At 36.7% G+C, this 19,678-nt stretch overlaps 2 protein-coding genes across 2 annotated transcripts; both read right to left on the bottom strand.

Annotated features, from left to right (window-relative positions):
- Positions 1–1,442: 1,442 nt before the first annotated feature.
- On the bottom strand, positions 1,443–7,171 carry LOC132106866 (26S proteasome regulatory subunit 6A-B). The gene is made up of 11 exons (XM_059512935.1): positions 7,043–7,171; positions 6,451–6,531; positions 6,229–6,354; positions 6,010–6,114; positions 4,669–4,731; positions 4,411–4,548; positions 4,186–4,329; positions 2,782–3,027; positions 2,550–2,695; positions 2,074–2,155; positions 1,443–1,808 (listed from the first exon to the last, which is right to left on the bottom strand). The coding sequence occupies exons 1-11, from the start codon at positions 7,082–7,084 to the stop codon at positions 1,698–1,700; spliced, it is 1,284 nt and encodes a 427-aa protein (XP_059368918.1). The 5' UTR covers positions 7,085–7,171; the 3' UTR covers positions 1,443–1,697.
- A 1,359-nt stretch (positions 7,172–8,530) lies between these two features.
- LOC132106860 (mitochondrial carrier homolog 2-like) lies at positions 8,531–14,744 on the bottom strand. Its single transcript, XM_059512923.1, has 13 exons — positions 14,585–14,744; positions 13,415–13,499; positions 13,226–13,332; positions 12,405–12,428; positions 12,188–12,244; positions 11,632–11,689; positions 11,480–11,531; positions 11,346–11,405; positions 10,973–11,066; positions 10,697–10,744; positions 10,085–10,152; positions 9,747–9,822; positions 8,531–9,252 (listed from the first exon to the last, which is right to left on the bottom strand). Exons 1-13 carry the CDS (start codon positions 14,669–14,671, stop codon positions 9,166–9,168), a joined length of 903 nt encoding a protein of 300 aa, XP_059368906.1. The 5' UTR covers positions 14,672–14,744; the 3' UTR covers positions 8,531–9,165.
- Between the last annotated feature and the right edge of the window lie 4,934 nt (positions 14,745–19,678).

Here is a 19,678-nt window from a genome sequence, read left to right as displayed (position 1 = left end):
GCTCATGTCATCCACTTGCTTTCTGCACTAGGTGCAAGTGTGGCTCTCAGATGTCTGGGTCTCTGTTCTTCCCTTCACTCTCTCCATCTCCCTCATGTGACTACAGAGAATGGTCTGCAGCCGGGGTGCTGATTCCAAGTGTGTACCCCCTGGTGTTTGTCGTGGGCTCCCTGGGTAACGGCTTGGTGCTATGGGTGTACCTGGACCGCCGAGCGAGAGGCCCAAGCAATTCCAAATCTTCCCAGACACCTGATCCATCTCCTTACCCCTACAGTACAGTCTTAAAAATGAAGGTGCTTCAGAAGGTTCTTCACAGCGATGCCATAGAAGAACCATTGTTGGTTCCACAACAAACCATTCAAAGGTTCTTTAAAGAACCATCTCTTCCTTACCTTTTTATAATCTGAAGAACCTTTTTTTGTCACAAAGAACCTTTTGTGAAAGAGAAAGGTTCTTAAGATGTTAAAGGTTCTTTATGGAACCATTTAGACAAAAAAGGTTCTTCAATGGCATTGTGAAGCACTTTTATTTTGAAGGGTCTTTACTAGCCACTCTAGCATTGGCTGACCTGGCCTTTGTCATGACCCTGCCGTTGTGGGCGGTGTACACAGCGCTGGGCTACCACTGGCCCTTTGGTCAAGTTCTGTGTCAGATGAAGTTACATCGTGGCACTAAACATGTTCACTGTGTTTTCTGTGACTGTGAAAATTGGATTATTCTTTCCATTCATCCGAGAGATTTAGCATGAACTTCACCCCACTCAAGAAAACAATATGCCAGTGTGGGAACTGATAAACAGACAGGATCAGATTTTCCCATGACATTGAGCCTGAAAAGTAACGATGATCTTCCATGCAGCAGCATCTCCCAACATTATGATGCCATCAATTCAAACTGCACAGTGGCATGTTGTTGAATTCTGAACATCTTTAGTATGATATTACTTTCTGTGCAAACATTTTTACATGTCACAAAACTTTGAGAGCCTGTTTAGCCATATCAGTGACTTTCAGTACAGCAGGCATGCATTTTTGTACTTAAAATGTACAAGTATAAAATAAAACTAGAAAGAAAAAGTTTAAATACATTCTTCAAACCCAGCAATGTAAATTGATTCCTATGAAAGGTTTAAATACTTCAGCACTATTAAAACATTGCCGTTCCTCTGAGGATCTCTACCAGCCTGACAATACCATTGGCGAAACCAATGGGATGAATTTGGGACGGGACTAACTGTATGAGCAATGGCAGATTGGGAGCGTTTGTAGACAGTCACTTTTGCAATTACATTTTACACTTGTGGTGCAGAAATTACACAAATGAAAGAGCTTGATTACAAAACTAGGATTATTCACTGTCTATTTTTCCATCATTAATAAAACAGGAAAAACAATGGAGATCTATAGAAACAACACTTGACACCTTCATAGAAAACGCACAAATACTGGAAAAAAGGTTTGTGTTTTAATGAACTGAAAGACAAACAGAGGTTAATTGAGAAATATTCCACAAGTCATCACTGGGAGGCGGTCCAGTCTGATTTCAGCTGATCTGTCTCCCTCAGAAGCAGGTAATTACTCAGAACAGTTCTGGATCCCAGTAGAACAGGTTTACCTGATCCTGCTGTTGGACTACTTTCACACTATTTCTCTCTCTCTCACACACACACACACACACACACACACTCCTTCACTGGGCTAAGCATAGTACTGCAGATTGGCTTTCTTCTTCGCCTGGACCTCCAGAATGCCCTCCATGTAGTCCTCATGGTTAAGTTCAGTGGCCCCACGGCGCAGAGCAATCATACCCTAACACAAAAGCGAACGAGACACATATAGGTAACGTGCAATAACAACAAACAGGAGCAATGACTACTCCCAAAAGAAAAAAACAAGTATTTAAGTGGTGCATTAAATGGTGTCTTTTTGACTCAGATTCTGTTTTTCAAACAAAAATCTCTTTTTGTCAGGTATTGTCAGATATTTTGTTTGTTTGTCTGATTGTTTTGATGAAGTGTTTATTTGAAAATCCTTACATAAATAAATAAATAAAGTCTGCATACTGCATACTTACAGCTTCAACACAAACTGCTTTACACTGAGCTCCATTGAAGTCATCGGTACAGCGCGCCAATTCTTCATAGTTTACATCAGGACTACAGCACACAAAGAAGTGGAAGATACAGTCATGAAATAAATTATGGGGAAGAACATGAGTAACAAGAGTAGTTTGTGTAAGAGAATTATAAATCAAATTTGCATAGCAGTTGCACTTCAGTTTTACAGATAGAACAGAAAAATGACTGCAATGCAATCGAATAAAACCGCAATAAATCATTATATAAGCTCTGAAAGCTCTTGTTTTGTGTCCTTTACTTCATGTCTTGTCTACAATAACTGTGTGCTCTACCACTGCAACGGTCTCATCAGTGTATGTGCAAAAACACAAAATGACCATTTAAAAGCAAATGCCCAACCTAACAGTAAAATATATTTACTAATAACAACAGCCAAGACCAATTAAGACACAAAAGAACAAATGTTCCATACCAGACGTTCATTTTGCGTGAGTGGATCTGCATAATGCGAGCCCGAGCCTCCTCGTTGGGCATGGGGAACTCAATCTTACGATCCAGACGCCCTGAACGCAGCAGAGCTGGGTCGAGGATATCCACCCTGTTAGTGGCAGCAATCACCTTGGGGGTCACACAAAAAAAAAATTTAACTTGAGGCTGACAGGTCCATGATTATGATAGAGTTGCATATGGGTTCAAGTGTTTACCTTCACTTGCATGTTGGGCTGGAAGCCGTCTAACTGATTGAGCAGCTCCAGCATGGTCCTCTGCACCTCTCTGTCTCCGGCCTTCTCACTGTCAAAGCGCTTGGTGCCGATAGCGTCCAGCTCATCAATGAAGATGATGGAGGGAGCTTTCTCCTTGGCGAGAGCAAATGCATCCCGTACCAGTTTGGCACCATCACCAATAAACATCTGCACCAGCTGAGGGCCAGCCAACTTCAAAAATGTTGCCTGAGAAAAGACAGTAAAAGAATAACTTAAGGTAAAGTTTGATGCATCAACACAAAAACTGTAGTGCAGGGGTTTCAATCTTAATTTCTGCTCGGGACAAATTTCCGTTATTTGTACCCCCCAAAAGGGCACACTATAAATCAAAGACCAATTTAACTGCTCACCATAATAGGAGCTATTTTTAGAGTTTGATCATTACTGGAGCACATGTGTCCCCTGAAAATTTCCCAAAGGTACTTTTAATTATTATTATTATTTTAACAGATACCAGTTTTTGGGAATATACTTAATTTTAATTTATTTCCTGATCACATTATGTAACAAAAATGTATTTGCTGCAGATCGACAGCTTAATTTAAATTGCCATATAGGTCCTTGTTAAAAGTGCCTATGTAAACTTTTTTTAGGTAAAAAAACTGGTATTGTTTTAGTTGATGACCATATATTTATACCTTGGAACACCATTTTATCAGGGTAATTTTTAAACAAATTATTATAGATTTTATTAAGAACAATTACTTTTCCATTATTATTGCCACTTCCAAAAACATTGCATTTTTACTAGAACTAATGTCTGAAATGTAACAAACAGCACCAGCGCAAAAGCAGACTTCAATTTAGCTGTTCAAGTCAAGCACTCTCTAAATACACTGATAGGAAGTGTCATAGGGTAAATAACTGCAAATCGCAAAGGACATAAATAAATTAAAATTAACGTGATGTTTTTTTATAGAGTGAAGCACTATTTCACTCAAGCAGCTCATGATCAAGTTTTCAGTGTCTTCGAGACACTGCTCTGAGTTTGGGTCGCTTTTGTCCTGCATTTGGGAATGCAACATTCACCAAACAATACTTGTAGTTAGAAGTGCTTATAAATGGGCTGTTGTAAACAAATGAGATGCTTTAATGGTCCCTGCAGTTTTGCATCAAAATAAATGTTAGATTTTTTAACATTTGAAAATGAAGGGAGGGATAGTAATACAGTTACTGGTAATTGTACTGTAAAATATTTGTTTTTCTTAAACATTACATTTTCTGTGAAATATTAGAACAGTAAGCAACAGAAATCATAATTTTATCAGGAAAAATAAAACTTCAGACTGTGATTTTTTCCCCGCCCTAGCGCTAATGGTTCTCTTTTGCTCAGAGACTCTGCACCTTTGTTTGGGCTGCACAGGCTCTGGCCAGCAGGGTCTTCCCTGTGCCTGGTGGTCCGTACATCAGAACTCCCTTCGGTGGCTGGATCCCCAGATTCTCAAACTTCTCTTTGTGGTTCATGGGCAGAACAATTGCTTCCACCAGCTGCAAAAAGAGAAGCAGTTAGTTAAAAAATAAATCAACTAATGTTTTGTCTACAATACTGTCATTGATCTCCTTCATTACCTCTTGAATCTGTTTGTCAAGGCCACCAATGTCACTGTACTGCTCTGTAGGCCTCTCATCCACTTCCATGGCCTTGACTCTAGAGTCATACTCAGTGGGTAGAGTCTCCAAAATCAGATAAGAGTCTTTATTCACACCCTGTGAAAAGGTGCAGAAGCAAATTTAGCATGTTTCTAGGGAAAATACTTTTTAAACAACACTATTTAAGGTTGTGAATATCCTGAAGTAGTCTGTCAGGAGAAATTAATTCTCACTTACCACAAGATCACCAGGTTTCAGTTTCTCAGCATCCACCAAACCAATCACAGGCAGGAAATAGGTCTGCAATTATAGTACTATGTCATACACTATAAAACCATTGAGAAAGTATATTATTTGCATGTGCTTTAAAGCCATTTAACTTGTTTGCCTGAAGCACATGCACACACACACACCTGTAACACAGTGCCTGGTTTCTGACTAAGTTATCTGTCGCATCAAAAACACACAAGGTTTACTTATAAACACAGCTGGTTGGGTCTAAAGTGAATGTAAATAGTTGAGACTGAGAGAAAAATGGATGTTTGCCTGTGTATTAGATGTATGCAGTTCTTAGTGACAGCAGACTAATAGTACGAAACATGCTACTGCATTTCATAACGGGACAGTTCACCCAAAAACTTAAATACTTTCATTATTTCCTCACTCTCGTGTTGTCCCAAAACTGTATCAATTTCTCTCTTGTACACACAAAATAAGTTTGAAGATTGTGTAACCAACAGCTGCTGATCCCTACTGACTTTGATAGCAGGAAATAAATTTTAAAAAATACTACGGAAGTCAGTGGGGACCAGCAACTATTTGGTTACCCACATTTTTAAAAATCACTTTTATGTTCAAAAGAAGAAAGAAACACATTCAGGTTAAAAACAACTTGAGAGTGAGCAAATGATCAAATAATTTTCATGTTTGGGTGAACTATCCCTTTAATGTTAAGAAAATAAAACAAAGAGAAAAATCCCTAACTGCTCTTGACTGAAGAACTTTAATACAGTTGCTTTAATAAGAATCAATGTATAATATATACAGTGAAACAAATGGTTTTATATTTTTTTACTTGTTCATTCAATTTCTTGAACGCTACTGCTAAATACATCTATATGTACCTGAAAATAAGGCACTGTTTGTTTATTCGTATATTAGGTGTATGTGTAATGTGAATCTTTGTTCTTATTATTAAGATAAAATAATGACAAACATTTTTATCTTTGCCCTCTTTGGTCTAAATATCTACAATTCTTTTTTATTTGTAAGGCTTTGTTTTTAAAATAGAGAAATTGTATCGGCTGTACTGCTCAGACAACTTGCAAACTAAACCAACATGACAAAGAAATGTGATAAAATCATGAATCGTGATTTTTCTGAGAATCTTGATATGATTTTTTTCCCCATACTGCTGACCCCCAAGATAAACGGACTGAAACCCATTCAAAACACAAATCAGTATTAAAACACACACACACAGGCAAATGTTTGTGATGACGGAAAGAAAAGCATAATGGAAATGTATGGCCATATAAAAACAAAGCTGAAGCTGTTCAACTAACATAGCAGACTCACCTGCCGCGTGGAGGTTTTGATGACGGCACACTTGCCCTTCCTCTGCGAGTCCAGATCAATATTGGCTCCATCCTCCTCTTGGTCATTAGGATCTACATCTAGCAGCTTCCATTCAAACACATACAAAATTTAAAATCCCATGCACGGACCAAAAAGTGTCCTTATGTCCCGTTCTGACACACCAAATAAGATGTCTAAAATAAAGGGGACATATATTACCTCTATGACGTTAGAGACGAGGTAGGGCAGAGTCTTGTTCACTTTGATTTTCTCGGTGTTTTCCTTGATCTTGTCTTTCATGGCTTGCAGCTCATGAGTGACACGCAGAACCTCGCTCTTCATGATCTGAAATCATATTCATCATAAAGAGGCGCAGAACTGCAAGACGACACTGAAACCAATCATCAGCACACTAAACCTGAATCACAGTATGAAGTTTACCTTGATCTCACTGTCCAGAAGACGAGTCCTCTGAACGATCTCCTCAGTGGACATCTTAAGGACTTCTTCGCCGATGCCATCCTATAACATATAACAGAGTCATGTCTGAATATACGTCCTGCTTTAAAGTCCTCCAGCTTTTAAACTCATAAAATGTAAGATACACTTTTTATAATGAGTAGCAAAACTCAAAACAACATCGCCTGTTTAAACTGAATAGGAGACTTCAGTGCACTGATCACCATTAGCTCACACTGCTAACGTTATCCTAGCAAGCCGTTATCAGATGAGGCTAGCTGTCCTAAAGATGCATTGAGATCGTTTAGAAATTTTAGACCGAGTTAAGATTAGGAGTTGTCTGTCATTATCTAACATGAATGATCGTATGGGTGAATGAACACACTTATAAAGACTGAATGAAGCAGTGTGATTTTCACTGTGTCATGCTGTGCTCTTCCATCAGAAAGCCATTAGACCCAAAGCCGGTGCTGAAACATAATCCTAATCCTAATACACATCTCTACGCATATGTACAATAATTACCAGTTTTGACAAATAGTAAAGAACCTTCCCATAAACATATAAAACAGACCTCCACTTCATCCCAAACTGATTTGTCATTCAGCGACGACATCTTGAAGTGTTGACGCTGCTCTTTTTCTTCTTCTTCTTGTAAATTTTGTGCGGTTGGTAAACCTGCTCGTGCTGCATCACCGCCACCGATTGGTCAGGAGTGTAGATTGACAAGAGTCACACTTTCAGCAACTTCAGAAGTATTTTACAAACAATATTTGGTTGTGATGTAGACTATGTAGAGTATAAATCTATGTATATTACCATATTCAATGACTGACCTTCCTCTACCCATTCAAGGGCTAAAAGGATAGTGACTAATTCTGATGTAAAAACGGAAATATCATTTTGGGATACTGTATGTATTAAGTTGTATGACCAGAGTAAGGATTCTTGGATCCATATGTATATATCCTGAGCACTGAGAAATATGCCTAATTTAAATATAAATTTACAATAAATTGATGAGGGTAGAATTCTCCTTTTTTTTTTTAAATGTATTCTTCAGTTGGAAATCAGCTCCAGGCATAAGGAGATGTCAGAAAGAATTCACAATGATTAAGTTTGATACACTTAACAGTGTATGCAAACTCTGCTCAAATGACTTCAAGAAAGATTTGTACATTCTGCACACAGAAATTCAGTGAACTGATCCAATCTTCCCATTACTGCTTCTAAAATGTAAGGGGGTGGAGTAAGGAGTCAGGGTGTGTCATGGGGTGGCTGAGCTGGCACTGACCCCAACACTACTTTATGGTCATTATTATAAAAAAATATATATATATATATATATATATGTGTCTACTCACATAAAATGAAGACTCCAAGCATATCAATATTTTTCACCATATATTGAGATCACATGACAAACTGAGCACTTTATCGGCTACATTGACCGAAAAAACTAAAACACCCTGACTGTATTGTATATTATACCATAAAAAGTATATTGTACCTTATTAATACATTTAATTGCTTAATGGGTTAATATTAACTGCATTAAATATAAGTGATGTACATGCATTACATTATAATTTAACATTAAACAACTGTAGACAAGACACTTAAACATTCAGCTTTACTACTCTAGCTTAGCTTTGGTTGATACTAATAATTTAATAATTTGGATAAAAGCATCTGCTAAATTAATAAATGTAAAATGTAAATGTAATAATCAATTTAATATAAATTATACAATAAATTTAATTTAATTTAATACATAATTGTATCTTTTTGAAACATTTTATATCATTAAATGATAACTGTCAGACCCTCCAAGTTGAAATCTCAAAAAACATAGCAGTTAATAAATCTCGATTTAATAAAAAAAAAAATTTCATACTTTCTTGCACTAAGCATTATGTAAATAATATAGACAGTATTTGCAGTTTTGGACAATGACAATAGAACTTAAGATAAACAACGTTACAGCTAGTTTCTAAAATGTTTCTGTATGTTGAGCACCTGTCTGTGTTGTGCAGATGATAGATGACTAAAAGACACAAAGAAAAAACGCATTCCCACATTTATTTGGGTCAAATAGAATGGCATTAGAAATAAAAATCTTGAGTGATTTTGACTGGACTAGAGCTCAGATGGATGTGGCTGGAAATCACCCTCCACAACACACACAGTTCTTCCTCTCACATGGACACACACACAAAACGCAGTGTACTATTAACGGGAACAGAATTTCTTGTTTGTCAGTCAGTCAGTGCATGAACCAGTAGAAACAACAGCAGGTGTAGAATTACTGTTTTACTGACAAGCAATATGGTCAAGCACAATAAAACTAAAACTGATGTACAGGCCTGTACTGGACTCAGGCACAGAGGGTCTAGAGCGCCCTCGACTGCTCCACTGAAATTATACTGTGGTCTGTTTTACTTGGTGATGTATACAAATCCCTGGGTATTAAAATAAAGCTCTTCGTGTTTCACGATTTCAAATCGCATCGTAATGTAGTGAAAACAATGTACTGATACAATTAACTGCAATAATCCTGGAGGCTGATGCGGACTGATTATCAAAAAAAAAAAAAGTTTGTCATCTTAAACAAGTGCATACGAAGAATTAGGAGTCCAACTTTGTGGGCCAGCTCAATTATATTATTATAATTTGACTATACCGGTAGCTTCCCATTCAAAAAAATCTCTTCTGCTCAATGGCGTACATCTTCCCCACAGGCAACTTCCTGAAGAACAGACTGTTGCCTCTGCTCATGTTGCCCTGAGACACACAAGAAGAGAAAAACATAATTCTATTTTCTGACAGTTTCTTAAAAATGGTAACATTCCTAAAGCAGTCATTCTTAATAATGAAGTGTCTTATTTAATAAGTCACAGAAGAAAAACATTAGCAGGTACTGTGGTCAACAAAACTTCTTCTGTTGCTCAAGATGTTCTGTCACTCTTCCAGTTTAACAGATCAACTCTTTTGGATGACAAGAGAAACATCTTTATCTTAAGCAACAAAAAATAAGAGAAAAAATGGATCCAGTTGACTAGAATAAATGACTTCAGGTTGTTTTAAGCAGCCATGTAGGTAAACTCATTATTACAATGGTGCGCTGCTTTAATTCTATTAGGCCTTTAATTCAATTAGCCTATTCAGATTCCAATGAACATCACAAGGTCATCAGTGGAAGAACCGACACATTCAAGAAAAGTTAACAATACACAAATCTCCATTCCCAGTAACTCCTATCAAGAAAAACTGCTCACCTCTCGGCTCAGGTGACCCCAGCAGTGGAGCCAGTTGGGATAAATGGCAGCATAAGGTGGCAGACCTCCAGCCAGCCTGGGTCAGATCAGGAGAAACATTACTTACAATGTATTATCTGTTTTCAACAATCCCTCCATTAGTCTTAAATATTGTAAGGACATACAGGTGATGTCATTTTTGGCAAAGGATAATACGTGAATAAATTAGAAATTTAAAAAGGGGTTAAACAAGATTACAAGCTTCTCATGAAGTTCTCTGACTCACTATTCATGTACAGTAAAATCTCCTTTAATGCCATTCACAAATGCTTCCAATAGAGATTTACAACATCCCTTACCCACAGTTATTTACTGCCATCAGGTTGGACACCAATACAAATGGATACGTCAGCATACTTGCAAAAAACTAAGTAAAAGTCAAAAAGAGAGAAAAGGTAAAATATGTTAGAATGAGAGCAATAGCACAACCTAGTCAAACAAAACAACCCTCTATTGACACACTGGCAACAGGATTGCCATCAGCTGATACTTTTTTATTTTACTTGCCAGACACACAAACAAACATTTTACACTTTTCTTTTTTATTCTTACAATAATATTAGTAGTATTTTTAAATACAATTTAAAGGTGTAGGAGGAACCATCTGAAAAGTCCCAATCTCATCAGCTTCTCCTCAGAAAACAACACGGCTTTTTAAGATTAAGTATATACATTTATTTGTAATATCATTTGAAAGAATAAGAGCTAGAAACATCAGTCAATAAAGCTTTTTTATTATAGAAGATTAATAATTGGAACTGAAATGTGGCAACCATGTTTTAATGAAAATGTATAAATGCATATTCGTTAATTTAAACAGAAATTATGAGCTGGTGGTGGTGCTTGAGACATTATTCGTCATTTAATATTTCTGTAAAAAATAAAAATAAATAAATAAATAAAAACCTTACCCCGGTAACAGCTTGAGAGCAGTTTTTGATCTCTCCTGTATGACTCGTCTGAAACAGGCACAACAGAATTATCAACTCCCCAAATAACATGCAATTATGATTGATACTTGTGTACAATTGTTGTACCCAAGTATGCAATGTACAGTATGCAACGATGAATCAGTAAATACCGAAAGATTACAAGTATCTCGCATACATAAAATTTTATTTTGTACAAATCTAGGGTCAAGACGTTTTGTTGTTTGTACACAAGTTTGTGTGTGTTTGTTTACATACCGAGTCGTCTATAGCGTAAGTGTTTATGAAGTGAGCAAGCATGTTGCAGATCCACAGGGAAAGAACGTCACCCAGAAGACGAGGAATGAGGCCACTGTGGGTTGGCAAACACATAAATCCTTAAGTTAAAAACTCACAACCTGACAGCACTCATGAACATCTTTCATGTCAAGCCTACTCAATGTTGTGCTTTTTTTATATTTATTTATAAATTAAAATGACAAGTAGATTAATAAGCTTGACAAATTTTTTCACATTCATGCATTTTTAAAATGGAGCCATACATTAAAAGCAGTACAACTTAAAAAAAAAAAAAATGCATGCTGAGGCAATCCATAGATTACTTAATTTGAAAGTGTCATTTTGCACTTACGCAAAAAACCCCAGGATTCCATCTTCTCTGTAGATGGTAAGTATGGAGTCAAAGACACCACTGGAAAGAACAAAGTAAATGATTAAATGTGTGAGACAGAAAAGAGAACTGTCCCTGTAAAGATAACAACTGACCTGTATTTGGCTTCTCTACCAATAAACTGGACCATGCATCTGAGAGTGATCACTGCGATTGGAAAAAAAGACAACAGGTGACATTCACAGACTAAGAGAAACGTGAGATTCAAATAACAAAATCTGTTATTTATTGTATTAACTGTATTTACCATGAAAAGGGTGTGTGACAATTGTAGCACATGAGCGTGCAATCATCTCTTTAAAGGTCTGAGAAAAAAGGGGGGGGGGGCATTAAAAACGCACAAAACATTTTCACATCTCAGAAAACAATAACTGGTGCAAACATGAAAGTATATATAGTCTGCAATGCAAACTGTGCTGAAGATACGTCATCAAAGTCAGGCAACAATATTAATGCAGAGACTAAGAAATAGATTTTTATATTAACATATTTTGTTAATAGGAAATAAGGAAAAATCATTGGAAAAGTGTAAACAATTAAAAAACAAAGGTCTTTTTTACATGTTCTGAGCATAAAGAGTAGTTTAAAACCACAATTAAACTGGTTTCTACAATTTTCACTTGGGAGCAAAAGTCTGTCTTTAAACTTGAAAGAAATAAAGATTAGAAATGTATTGTGATAATTAACTATCGATATAAACTGATATGAAATATCTTATCAAGATAATTTTTTTGGCCAAATCACCCAGCCATACAAAGTGGCATGAAAGCTACTAGTCCAAAATTCTGCTTTAAATCTCTCACCTCATTTACTACATGTTCCAGAGAACCATCCTCTGCTTTCTGACTGCTTCCCAATATCTGAAAAGGTGAAGAGATGAGATACGTGCTATCATATTACATCACACACAAATGTGCAGCAACTAACTGCAGCAATGCCAGCTAAAGTAAAAAAAAAAAAATAATGGAAAAATAAATGGATTAAAGCACTAAAATAATAACTCCAAAAACAAGTTCCTACCTCAATTTTTTTATCCTGGCATTTCTGTGGGTTATAGCAAAAGTTAAGAGACATTTAAAACAAAGTATAAATAAACCCTGCTTAACTGTGCCCACCTAAATAAACACAAAAGTTGCATTGCAACAGTCTGAACATCACAACATACAGCCAGCAACACCCTAACACAAGTCTCATGGCTAAAGAAACTAAAGGCTGGAAAACTTTACATGTAATCATGCACTTTACTGATTTTGAAAATGGTTATAGAGGACTTTCAGAACTCATTTTGTTATTAAAGTCTGGTAGTCAAGTTATTGTCAATTCTTCAACATGTACAGTACATACATACAGAGAATTGAAATTGCATTACTCTCAGACCCATGGCGCATAAAGATAACACTAACAGTAGAGCCTAAAAATCTATATCAAATATAAAATACAACTATACAAATAAGGTCATGATTAAAAAATAAACAAGGTTAAAATAAAGCACCGCAAGTAACATGGCAGATAGAGTGCAAACCAGTGAAGTGAACAAACAGTGCAGATAAAAACACTGTAGAGCAAACAAAAAGCTTATTCAGTCTGATTAAAGTGACAACGGGCTCAAGAGCAGTTCTTTTTATTTAAACTGACTGATGAGGTAGTAGAATGACATCAGTTCTATGCTGAATGAGGTAGTGATCAGACCAATGCTGCTGGACCAAAGTGACTGGTGCATGTCATCATATGTTAGTCTGGCAGTTTGTTATCCTTAGTTTCTCACTCAGAAACATACACATTTATTATAAAAACAGTCTCAAAAAAGCAAACCTCTAAAGGACCAGGTGTGCTTACTATACCTGCAAGACTTTACTGTGAACAATGGTGCCAATGGTCCCAGCACAAAGCCTTGGGGCGAGGCCCTTAAACAGGCCTGATTTGCCATCGATCTTGATGATGTGTTTGGCTAAATGAAACAAATGTCAACATGAGAGCAGCATGCACAAAAATGAAGCAACCAGATTCAGATCATCACTTCATGATCTTACCGTATGCAAAGAGACCTGGAAGCTGGTACACTTGTCGACCAAACATATTTCTGCCTAGAGTAGGAGGAAGAGGTTCATGTCCAACCTATTTTTACAGATGAAAATAAGTTAGTGCACCAATAAATACAGATGTGATTGTGACAAATTGATACACAATACATTTTATTGTGCCTGGGGGAAAAAACCCACTTGTATTATGTTATATTACACAATATCTGACATGACAGAAAGACAGTCCTTTATATTATAACTGAAAATGTGTGGTAATACATCAGAGGTAAACTATGTAATGTTACATCTTGAGTATAAACCACATTTAGCTTACAGTAGTTAACCTGAATCAATTTACTTTCACTTCTACACAAATCAAATGGGGTGAATCTGTGCTTGCCTAATACACAATTTGTTATAAAACTGTAAATGCAGAGCACACTGCCTCACACATACACACACGTGTGTGTTTGTATCCCATAACCTGCAATAACCTTTATCTATACCATATGTTCTGACAAATAATGCTCCCTATCAGATTATGCTACCAACGCTGTATTTATCCCACTGTAAGGGTAAGTGTACATGTTAATAAAGCCTCACACCTTATTAATATCATGACGGAAGCAAAATCATAAAGGTAACTTAGCACTTTTCTCCATCTAATTATGCTACCATCTGTTTTAATGGGAGGTAGCAAAATCTGACAGGATAAGTTAGCACAAATCGTCAGAACACCGGAAAAACAGACATTCATAACCACAACATTAAATGATATATGTCAATCGCACTGTTTTCGGAGTACATATAACGCATTAACAAAGCACAACGTGTTGGTATATTTCATTTTTTTTTAGAAAAAGTATTCCTGACAGACCTAACGTTACCAGCCTGACCTTTCAGAGCATTATAACTCACATCAGTTAAGACAGCGGCCAACAACCCTGCTAGCACAGCTAACTATGAACATGGACATCTTTATCCCTGTAAAACAATGTACTGCACACAGCGATGCTCAGAAGGACACATTGTAAAATGTATTAACCAGGTCACTGTTAATAAACGACCTGGCTAACGTTTATCCACAAGCTACCGAAGCTACTCGACAGCAGCGCGTGAGCAGGCGTCCACCTGCAGCGGCTGGCATTGTTGCGAGTAATGTGTAAATCCTTATGTTACCTGAACTAAAACCTTGATGTACATAAGAGGGTGGGAAAGGATTGTTAATCCAGACCCGAGGAGGATTTGGCCACATGTTTCCGCCATTACTAAAGCGATCCGAAACGTCCCCCTCCTTGAGAGAGAAGGTCCGTTGGTAGTACGCGCAAAACAATGTTGCCAGATCTCGCTAAAAGCTCCCTAAAAAATTATTATAAAATAAGCCTAAAATGAGCGAGTTTCCTTAAGTACAATAATAGGTGATCTCAGTTTTGTGCTGCCGATGTTTGCGTGATTTCGCTGGTCTGATTCTATCATTTTAGACCATTTTACAAACAGATTAAATTGTTTCGCAAACAGACTAGAATTGGCCTACTGGCTAGCCATTAATCACAAACAACTATGAGTAAAGAAAATTGAAACAGAAAGCAGCTCGAACAGCAGGTGGGGATACCGACAAATGTGATTATTGGTCGGTTATATTTTATTCAATAATGTATAGCCGACCAATAATAGTTTTTTATTAGGGCTTACTACCTGGGCCAAGTAAGCCCTAATAAAAGACTAATAATAAATAATAATAAAAGAATTATAGAATTATAAATTAATAAATAATGATAAAAAACAATGCCTAAAATTGCAACACATGATTCTCTATATTTATAAGCTACTAAAAAAAAAAAAAAAAAAACAAGAATAATGTGCTTAAACTAAAAGGACATGGCAACATTATCTCATCACGTGATGAGGTGACTCTTGTCAAGTGTGTACGTAGGTCATCTGATTGGGAGCATTTTCTACATTCACCGGCAAGTGGCGCACTCTTACGTCATTTTAACAATGGTAAATTTGCTATGTCGGTCTCAGCTGTTTTGCTGGATTGTGTACTTACGCTACCCTGAGGTGACTGTTTGCTCCCAAGTCTGTGTTTTAAGAGACAATGTTCTAGAAATGCGATACTAAAATATGACCAACCTCAGCCAAAGCGGATCTGGTGCTAGTCATGGCAGTGTATATATACTATATTTGATAATTTTATATTTAAATTGTATATTTTCATTTATTACTTTATGTTTCTGTTCATAATTTTGTTTAAAACGTCATTTTCAATATCTGATAAAAGAGACTGCATCTGAATGAAGTATGGAAGCATGTCGACATATTCTTTTACACAAAATAAAGATCTTTAAAATAGCATCATATGACCCCTTTGAAATATATATGAACTTAATACATGACCTAGATTATTTATTTAGCAAAATCTTATCATTTTAATAAATATGACATGAAATTTATTAAAAATAGTTGCTGCTCCAATTAAGCTCAGTGTGCTCCCTTTAAGCTCTTCCACATTGAACATCTAAATAAATACTTAATAGACAGACTTTAAATATTAACTGATGGCTGTCACTTTAAGTAAAATTTTTATATTATGGTTAATAACTTATTTTCACAGCTTTAAGATGACAAAACCTAGACCTAACTATAGTTTGTGCTGAAAGATGAAAGAAGGAGTCAACAGAAACCTGTCGCATCTGTCCAAAAGAAAAAGATGACTTAAGGCTGGAATAGACTACACGACTTTTAAAATTTGAACAGATTTTCTATGAATTCAGTTGACTCAAATCTACAGACTGGCTCTGATCTTAGGCAGCTAGCATCAAATTCTCCAGTCTGTAAATTGGTGGAAAATCAGGACAAAAAAATGTGTAGTATATTCCAGCCTTAAGAGATGATAGACAAGTTGACATCCATTTAATAAGAGGCTTCATAATGAGGCTAGTTTCTGTGTTCATGCCCATGAATGATATGGTTTATTGGTTTGTTTTATTTTATTTTTGAATATGTGCTACTTACAGTAGCTGAACGTGACTAGTCTAGATGTTGCTTAAATGACACTTCACTGTGAATAACTGGAATGCCTCGTTGCTTGATTTTAGTGTTCAGGGGTTTTTTTGTGTGATTGATTCTGTATCTTTTAATGAAACATTTTTCAATTTTTCTTTAAAAAGGTTGATTAAAATAAGAATTTTTAATAAAACATGATGTGAGTTTAATGGGAACAAGGTGTGATTACACGGTAAAAGCATTTCAAGGTCAAGGTCAAATTTATTTATAAAGCTCATTTCCAAGCAGTCATTACTGCCACAAAGTGCTGTACAGAAATTCATACCAAACATAAAAACATACTAATTAATCAAAAAGAGAAATTACATAGGCAACATGTCCCAATAATAATAATAGTAGTTAAAAACACATGTAGACATTTTTACAATCAAACATCACAACGTCACAGCTCGTATTGTATTAAAAGATTTTTCAAAAAGATTAGTCTTTAAAAGCGATTTAAATGACTCAATAGAGCTAGCTTCCTTAATATTAAGGGGAAGAGCATTCCATAGCTTAGGTCCTGCAACAGAAAATGCTCTGTCTCCTCTGGTTCTCAGTCTAGATCTAGGACAGTCTAGAAGTCGCTGGTCATTTGACCTAAGTGCTCTGACTGGGGTGTGCATAGTCAGCAAATCCGCTAAATAAGACGGTGCTAATCCATTTAAAGATTTAAAAACAAATAATAAAATCTTAAACTGGATTCTGAAAGCAACAGGCAACCAGTGGAGGGACGACAGTACCGGAGTAATATGATCAAACCGTTTTTGACTGTTGTCAACAGACGAGCGCCTGCATTTTGTACTAATTGTAATCGGTGAATAGACGACTGATCTAAGCCATAGTATAAAGAGTTACAGTAGTCCAAGCGATTTGTAATGAGGGCATGTACAACTTTTTCTAGTTGACTTTGCGGCAGGTACAGCTTCACTTTCCCCAACAGTCTAAGCTGAAAAAAGCTTGTCTTAACTACTGAACTAATTTGTTTCTCTAACTTAAAAGAACTATCAATAATGACTCCAAGATTTTTTACAGATGGGCTGTAATTAGGGAGTAATGGGCCTATAGCCCTGTTTAGACCTGAGATATCCGGCTTCCCAAAAATTATAATTTCATTTTTTTTGTCATTTAAATGTAAAAAATTTAGTGACATCCAATCCCTTATTTCACCCAGATAGAAGTCATACATTTAAAATGCATTTCAATTTATTAGTTGTTTATTGAGAACCGGATCCGTATGTTTTATTAACGTCTACAACTTACCACAACACTAAACCTTACAGTAATGCAAATACAGTAATTATGTGTTATATTCGCGGTTGTAACTAGGGATACACCTACAGGAAACCACCAATAAATTATTTTTTTCTACCTATTAGATAAAGTTTTATTAAAGTGTACTAACCCTAATGCAGTAATGCAAATACATTTAATATTGTTGTTAAGCATGAGAAAAAGGTACCAAATCTGACGGGTTAAAATGTCAAGACCCTGGCATCATCAGGAGCGGTGTCTGTACTTAAAATAATGTTTCCATAAGACACGGTTTGTGATCAAATGGACAGGTGGCTTCTAAAAAGAGAACATGCTCCTCTGACAGAAGAAGAACATACTAAAAAACAAACAAACCAGAGCCTCAAGAATACCGCCAGTTTTGTGATGAATACATAGGGATGGGATTTACATCTACTTCACATAACCCTCCCTCAGTACTATGCATTTTATGCAATGAGCTGTTAGCTAATAGCGCAATGAAGCCACCTCATCTTCAACGGCATCTTCGGACAAAACCACATCAGGTCGGGTCGAGAACTCACTGGAGTTTTTCAGAAGAAACTTCCATGAATTTACATCATGCCAAGAGAACATGAAAAAGGGATATTTTCAGGATTTTTTCCAACATTGTTAGTTCGTTTTTCTCAGAACATGAATTCAGCTGTGAATCCAGTGTGTGCACTGACGCAGCAGCATCAATGACGGCTTATCAAAGGCCTCTCGCGCACATGAGGCAGAAGAATCCTGACATCCTGTGGACACACTGTGATATACACAGAGAAGACCTGGCATAAAAGAAGATGAGCCCAGAGCTTAATTCCGTTTTGAACGACAATGTCAGGGCAATAACCTTCATAAAGTCCCGACCTCTGAATGCACGTCCGTTTCGGAGATTACGTGACGGCATGGGATCTGAACACACCGAGCTACTTTTACACACCGAAGTCCGCTGGCTTTCTGAATAGACTGTTCGACTTCGAGCTGCGAAACGAGGTGTGTTGCCCTTTGTCAGACAATGCGTCCCCTTTCCCCACTTCGTTTAAGGACAACAATTGGATTGCCAAACGAGCGTATCTATCAGATATTTTGACTAAACTGAACGAGTTGAATCTCAGTCTGCAAGACAGGAACACTACGATTTTGAAACTTCATTACCGAGTTGGTGGTTTTCTCAAGAAAGCGGAATTGTGGAAGAGATTTTACCTTTAGTTTTCCTCAGTTTAATAGCTTCGTTGTAAGTGAGGATATGGAGAGAGACACTGTAAAAACCTTTCTGGATGGACACTTAGTAACGTGATAGTTTCAAATCATACTTCCCTCATGTAAGAGAGAAGTCTGAGCAGCTGGATTGGGTTAGAAACCCATTTACACTTTCCTGAAGCAACAGTGGCCCGCTACCTGTTCACCTGAGGGAGGAACTACTGGATTTGTCGACAGACCGTGGGTTGCAGACTACCTTTGATGTGTGTGTGAGGAGAGAGCACACTGACCAAGGGGAAGAGGGCTTTAAACACCTTCTCCCATTTGACTCTACCTCTGTGAAACCTCATTTTCAGCAGTGACCCAGATAAAAATGAAACAAAGAAACAGACTTTGCCTTGAAAATAGTCTGATAACAGCTGTAGCTTCCCTGCCACCAAGAATATCAAAAATCCTAAGAGAAGGAGAGGCCCATGTATCCCATTAAAAGGATCATTGAAAAATTGACACAAATGGGCATACTAGACATAAAGACATATGAAAACTGAACTGTTAGTGAAAACACACTGAAACTTTGTTTTTTTTTTCTAATGATCAGAGTGAACTTTTATTTAACTGAAAAACACTGATTCACCTTTAACTGGTATAGCTAATACTTCAGAGATTTAAATAGTTGTGTAAAGTTATACATACAGAAATGTTTATAAGAAATAAACCTGCTCGGGGGGAATCGGATATAGTAACTGTCTCACT

Source organism: Carassius carassius, chromosome 2 (assembly GCF_963082965.1).
Source record: "Carassius carassius chromosome 2, fCarCar2.1, whole genome shotgun sequence".
Classification (NCBI taxonomy): domain Eukaryota; kingdom Metazoa; phylum Chordata; class Actinopteri; order Cypriniformes; family Cyprinidae; genus Carassius; species Carassius carassius.
The sequence above is the reverse complement of the archived record's forward strand: the minus strand, read 5'-3'. Positions and strand labels throughout refer to the sequence as shown.